The 6,912-nt window shown below is 51.4% G+C and overlaps 1 protein-coding gene across 1 annotated transcript in view; it reads right to left on the minus strand.

Moving 5' to 3' along the window:
- The window catches only part of WNT7A (Wnt family member 7A), a 36,875-nt gene extending 30,200 nt beyond the window's left edge, over nt 1-6,675 (minus strand). The window contains exons 1-2 of the mRNA XM_071755311.1: nt 5,586-6,675; nt 4,448-4,674 (exon numbers count right to left, since the gene is read on the minus strand). Coding sequence (XP_071611412.1) covers nt 4,448-4,674; nt 5,586-5,656 — 298 coding nt within the window. The 5' untranslated portion in view covers nt 5,657-6,675. The remainder of the gene's footprint in view (nt 1-4,447; nt 4,675-5,585) is intronic.
- Nucleotides 6,676-6,912: the final 237 nt, after the last annotated feature.

The following is a 6,912-nucleotide window of genomic DNA, read 5'->3' on the forward strand; positions in this document are numbered from 1 at the left end:
AAAACAAACTAAAGAATTGGTGCATTTTAATAAGACCAGGATGAAAACTTGATTTCAAACCAGTTCTGTTGTAAAGCTCTTCAGAGTCTACTATGTTTTCATAGCCCTGGGCTAATTCCCTGCATCCTCTGCCAGGCAGGGTCTGTGACAGCTTCTCCTGTGCCTTTCTTGTCATAGATCTGTGCTGAAATGAGTTTCCACTTTGTAGAGATGCAGCCAAATAGTCTGTATTATTTTCACTTGGAAAGTTTCAGTGCTGCTGAGTTGTGACAAAAGAACATGGATTTGTATTTTTCCCCTGTAATGCCAATATGATGCTGTCCTCTAGATACCATGAAATGTACACATCCCCCGGTGCAATTATTTGAGATGGTTACTCCTTGGCTTGTGATTGCCACAAGCAGCAAAGCTGCTGGGCACTGCCTGCTCACAAGGACCACACCGCAAAATGGGCCATGAAAGCTCTGATGAAAAGCCAGTGCTCTTTCTCTGATGAAAAGCTTCTGCTCTTGCTGTGACCCAAATCTGATTTTCAGAGTCTGTCAAAGGCATCCCTAGTTGCTCAGATCTTTAGGCTTGAACCACATTTCCCCTGAAGAGAAGTGGGCAGGAGGCTTTTGACCTATGCTGCTGTAGAACCTTGGTTTTGTTTGTGGCTGTTTTCAGGAACAGAACTGCTGACCACTGTTACAAATACTGTTTGTTTTTAAAAGTGTCCATAACTGCAGCATTGCATCATCTCCATGGTTATTTTAAAAATTCTCTTTGTGACTTTACATTATTTATAAGGTGATTACAGAACCATCTAGAAAAAAAATCCTTGTGCTGATCTTGACTGCGACTTTATCATTTCCTGTCACAACTGGACTGAGCCCTCAGCTGCTGTAAACTGATGTCACTTTTACTCTGTTATTTCTCTTCATGTTACTGGCACTATTGTCACCAGCTGTCACGATAAGATATCCACAGGAGGGAAGAATCTCTCTTTTGAAGGACAAAGTAGATAAAATGACTCAAGAAACGGAGAGTATGTGCTGCACACTGGTTGGAAGTGAGCTTGAACGAGCTGGAAACTCAGTCTGTGATCACAAATATGCTGCATGGTGAATGCAAATGGTTGCTAACTATAACTCTACAACTAAATTTGCACCAGAAGACAGATCATATGTGAATTTGTTAAAATGCAGCCGCTTGCATACTACAGATTAGAACGGGAACATTTTGTCTGATGCTTTCCTTCTACAGACTTCAAATTGTGTCACCAATTTGAAGGTTGCTGTTTTAAAAATAGAAGAGAAGCAGAGAGGGGGAGAGTGCCAGGGTCCCTCAGCTGCACACAGCAGAACTTCAAGAAGAACTTAAGCCTCTTGAATCATCTCGCAGAGTCAACACGAGAATTTAAATAATTTGCATAAGTTTGCATAACATCCACAACATGGTGAAGGTGAAAGCAAGGGAACCTGGATGTGAAGAGATTTAGCTTGGTGTGCCATCAGAATCAGGGGCTGGGAGATAATTCACAAGACTCTGTGGTATCCAAGGGAACTTATTTGTATGGGCTAACACATGCAGATCCTATTAGCATAAGAGTTACTTCAGCACATCCTCCCGCATTGATAGGAGCCTTTGCTTGCTGCGCAGCAGTGCAGCGCCGAGGCCAGGCACGTTCCTGTCATTCTGAAGTCATCTCCTAATCATAGAGAGAGTGCATCAGAGCTGCTCAGGGGCAGAGCAAAGCCTCTCATCCAGCAGCAGGATGAGGTCATGTGTGGCCCGCGAGACAAAGGTGCCCCGTGTGCTTCCGAGGTAATAACTGAGGGATGCAACTGGCCAAGAAGGATAATCAGTCTCTGAATGCTATAAAAGGTACCAATGTATGAGTTGCTGTTGGAACAGTAGTTTGTCAGCGAGCTGAAAATCTAGAGCTGTGGCTGCTAATTAAAAAGCTCCGAGGATCTTTGCCCAGATGTTAACCTCACTTGCTTTTGTTTAGGGCTCATCTCCTCCTCTTTGGGGGGCACCAGATTTGATTTATGGCTTTATGGCAGAGAGGTTTTACCTTTTAACTGGAGGGAAGTATTAGCCTTTAGAGAAATCTCCGACTGGCAACCCAGAGCACACCCTGACAGAGGGAACTTAGGGGAAGATAGAGAAATGTAGGGAACAGATGCTTCTTCCTTATAGCCACAGAAAGACAAGCTGTATCGGATATTCTAGGTCTCTGTACATGCTCACAGGGAAGAAGTGGAAGAACAAGGAGAGGACAGGAGCAGGAGTGATTACAGTATAATATCCCATGGGGCTTGGGGGCCTGAGTATTTGTGTCCTTGAGACACCATGCACGTTTTGTGCACCAATAAAATTCACCACTGCAGATTTCAAACCTGTGGGATATTTATCGAAGTTTATTTTCAAATGTAAAGGTATAACCTTTTTAAATTTGAAGGGTTTGGTCATTCTTTAGATGAGTTTTGTAATTCAGATGCCATTTAAAACCCAACCGTGTTCTGAAACCAATGATGAATTTACCCTATCCATCTTAACCTTGTGATGGATAGATAGAACATATTAAGAGTTATCACCTTAAAGACAGATCAAAGTCTACTTCCTTTAATATTGACTTTCTTTAAAAGGACCTAAATATAACCTGCTAGCTAAATAATTCAGTTTTGGGAAAGGGGAGGAACTGAGTGCATGTTTATACAACAAACCACAATAACTCTGCAGTTTTGTGATTTGTTGGAGAAGAAGAAGCCCTTATCACCTTTTCTGTCTAAGGAAATGTTACTCTGAGACTAAATGAGCCCAAACCTGTCAGCCATCCAAATGGACTCATCACTGACATAACTGGCAAACCCTTGCATGGATCACTGACAGGAACAACTCAGCTCGAGGAACAGAAACAGTGGGCTAATCTGAATAAATGGTCCATTTCCAGATGTTCCACCATGTCATGCAGGGTGGTTTTTACATTCCCTACTTGACTCCCTGTGTTTGATTATCAAAGGTGTTAAAAGATCAGTAACTCACAAAGGGCTTTCAGATTTAGTTGTCTTACTGTTCTTTCCATAGACCCATAGATAGAAAAGTTTTGGACAATGTGTATTTCAGCATGCACACGAGATAAAACATAGATTCAGTCGATGCCAGGGGTTGTTGGGAGTTCCAGAGCAGAGCAGCACTGCTGTATCTCTGCATTTCACTACAGTTCAAGGAGTGAGGTACAAAGGCCATATCCTGCCATTTTTTTATGTATAACTAAATGGTGCCTGAAGCCAGGCCAATCCAGAGGGTTTCCCAACGAGCTAGAAGCCAAGCACAGGTGCTAGATGAATGCTTGGGTTCTTCTATCTCCTGTCCTTGGTCACTTCTGTGCTCATGAAATATCCATCTTTCCTATCACACTAAGCACTGTTGGCCTGGTTTTCTGGTTTTTTGCATCTCCATTTGAGATGATGAGGAAGCAGAAGGGACCTGAAGGCTGAACACCACACTCCTCAACTCCAACTTCTGGATGCAGAATGCCATCCTGTCAGTGATTAGCTTCTGGTGATGGCTCTAGAAATGGCTATATCTGTATTTGGAAAAAACTTTTCCTTTACCCTTAGTATTTTAAGTGCTGTGTACTAAGTTCCACTACTGTGTGTTTTGCAGTACAGGAGTATGACAGTTTCAACTCAGCTCTGTTTCCTGTGATATTTATGTTTGTCACTAGTAATGCCTGTTTTAGTTAAGAATTTCTATACATTTTGTATTGTTAAGTGGGAAAAAAAATGGAAGCTGGAAATAGGATCTTCAGCCTGGAAGAGTCCATTTGGAAATGCCCTGACACCTCAAACGAGAACACACCCCTTCCTCCTGGTGGGAGAGATGGCACTAAGATATAGCTGCTACAGAATAATTTATGTGGTGGAAATCTCTCATAATGAGATCTATTGCTGGACCTTAATCCCACCAGGTACAGACATCAGGACAGTAACCTGCAACCCAGAAGTGTAATCCTAACCCTCCTCAGCATTCAGCCTCTGACCACTACCCTAACCAGAACCAAACACCTTTTTCACATCCTTAAGTACATGGATAAGTCTGCTGTCCTGTGCACACAGATGGGAAAACCTTCCCAAAAGGATTTGTGAGAGCAAGAGATGTGATGACTGCTGTGGTGAAAGCTAAGCTTTGTGGCAGCCCCTTTCCTGCCCACATCTCCTGCTCATGACAGGTTCCCATCCAGAGGACCACAGATGCCAGTCATGTCCGTGGAGACAACCACAGTGCCCAGGCCAAGAGGCTCAAGGCAGCATTCCTGCCCTGGCTGGCACAAGTTGTGTGAGCTGGCAGGTCTGTCCCAGCCCCAGCAGCTTTGCCCCGTGACACTCACTCCCCATGTGCTCCCCTTTGGGGTGATGTGGGTGGGATAAAGTCAGTAGCGAGCAGAGAGGCAACGTACCCACTTTCAGCTCCTTCCCAAAGACGGTCCTCTCTCCCAAGGCAGAGCAATTCCAGCGCCCGTTGCGAAACTGGAACTGGCACTCATTGATGCCCATCTGGGACCCTTCCCCGATGACGATGATAGCGTCCGGTCTGCTCTGGCAGATCGCCCGTTGCCGGGGGGCAAGCCCTGGGATCTTGTTACAGATGATGCTGGCTCCTAGGGCTACCACAGAGGAAAAACCCCTGCAACGACAAGACACAGGGGGTGGCTGAGGGGAGGCTCCTTACAGAGGTGGCCGCAGCACCCCGCTGCCTACCCAGGGCTTTGGCAAGTGCCCCTGGAAAACACCCGCCTGTTCCTCCCCGCCCCCCCCCCCCCCCCCCCCGCTTCTCTCTCCTTCTCTCCGCGGCCAAAAGCAGAGATAAGGAGCACGTGGGCTCCTGCCAAAACGGGACCCAACTTCCTCATTCGTAAATTAAAGCACATGCAGCGGCGTTGCGTGCCTGGGCCACGCACAGACAGCGGAGCGGGCAGGGAGGGTTTTCCCTCTCCCGTTGAGCAGGTAGAGGAAGAGAGGAACGGAGGGAAGGCGGATAACTCAGGCTCTCTGCCCCGGCCTGCTCCTCCTTCCCCCGCCGCCGGGCGCACCTGGCCGGGCCGAACCAGGGATGCTGCGGGACCGGACAGCCACCTCCCGCCCTGGTCCCTCCCGGTGCCGCTCCTCCGGCTGCAGCCGCCGAGGGATTCCCGAGCGGGGAAGCGGAGCCCGCCCCGCGCTGCGGCAGGTAGCGGGGGAGCGGGGCGGGGGCGGCCGCGACAACCCTCGCGCCGGAGACCGGGGGCAGAGGGGACGGCTGCTGCGGGAGTCCCCCGCGTATCCCCAGCCTCGGGCATCGCCGGGGTCCCCAGCTCGCTCCGCCGGAGGCTGCGCCCACGAGGGTCGCTCAAAGGTGCGGGGGCTCTACCTGTCTCTTAAGAAATAATCCCGATCGCCACCATCCTCATTTCTTTTTGAGACTTCCCGAGTTAAATAGTAACAGGTCTGGGCAGGTTAGGCTGGGAGCGAGAGAGAGCGCAATTGTTATAAAAGAAAGGGGAAAAAAAGAAAAAGGAAAATAAAAAGAAAAAAACAAACAAAAAAAAAGTTACTTACCCGATCTTGATATACACAATCCCCAGGCTCAGGAAGATGTGGAAGATCCAGCGCCTTGTTTTCCTGTTCATATTCCTTGCTTGCCGTGTCTCAACCCAACATGCGAAAGGGTGCTGCCGGGGTGAGGGCAGGGGGGCCCGAGGGGCAGCCCCCGCCGGGGTGAGGGCAGGGCGGCCCCGGGCAGCCGCCGTCGCAGTCAGGGCAGCGCGGCCTCGGGCAGCCCCCGGCCCCTGTCCGCCGGCCAGCCCCCGCGGGCACTCACCATGGCCGGGGGCTCCGCTCGGCCTCGCCCCTGCCCCGCTGGTTCTCGCTACCCTCTCTCTCGGCTTTCTGTCACTGTCACACGTCGCGCGTTATTGCTGGCAATGGATGGGCTGCGGGATCTTCCTGAGCTCCAGCGGCTCCGGGCAGTCCCCCCAGGTTTAATGTCAACTATCTTCTTCTCTCTTTTTTTTTTTTTTTTTTTTTCCTCCCTTTCTCTCTTCTTCAGCTACTTGGGCGTGTTCTCCAGAGGAGGGAGTTGTCCAGCCGGGGGGAAGAAAGGCGTGGGAGGTGGGAAGAAGGGTAACCAGAAATGGCAGACGGATCACCTGCCTGCACGGGGGCTCGCAGCGATCCTCCCGGGGCGGAGAGCGCGGCTCCTCCTGCGGGCACGGCCCGGGGGACAGCGGCAAGGGTTCCGGGGGGTGTCACCGGGGGATCCCCCCGGTGCTGGCCCCGGCCCGCCGGGCGGCATGGGGCACCCGGCGCTGCTCCCACCGGCCGGCACCGGGTAGGGGGATGAAGTTTGTATTCGGCGGTAGCCGCCCCGCTCGCCGGGGCTGCTGAGCACCTGGAGCTGGTTTTATGCCTTTGCCCCGGCCCCGACGCTCCTCCCCTCGCTCTGCCTCCCCGCCTGTAACGCGCTGCCGGGCTCCCTCCCGGATGCCCACCCGAGGTGAACCGGGGCGGCGAGGTGAGCCCCGGGCGACCCGCAGCATCCCCGGGAGCAGCGGGGCAGATGCGGAGGGGCGGTCTCCCTCGGCAACCAAAAAGCTCCGCGCTGCTCCAGAGCCCGGCCCTCTACCTGCCCCGAACCCGCCGTGCCCTCCCCGCTGGCTTTTTGTCCGATCCCTCTGCTGACAAGGACACGGAGGATGGGCTGGCCGCTGCCGGGGGTCGGACCCCGCTGGGGAGGTTGGGGGTCAGGCGGCCGCCCCGCTGAACCGCCCGCCCGGAGCGGGGTGAGGGGCGGCCCGGCAGAGAGGAGGAGCCCGGCGGCTCCTCGGTGCGGGGATTTACACGGATGTGGTGACTATTTTATTATCCACTTAAAATATTTCAAACA

Source organism: Heliangelus exortis, chromosome 12 (assembly GCF_036169615.1).
Source record: "Heliangelus exortis chromosome 12, bHelExo1.hap1, whole genome shotgun sequence".
In the NCBI taxonomy this organism is placed as follows: domain Eukaryota; kingdom Metazoa; phylum Chordata; class Aves; order Apodiformes; family Trochilidae; genus Heliangelus; species Heliangelus exortis.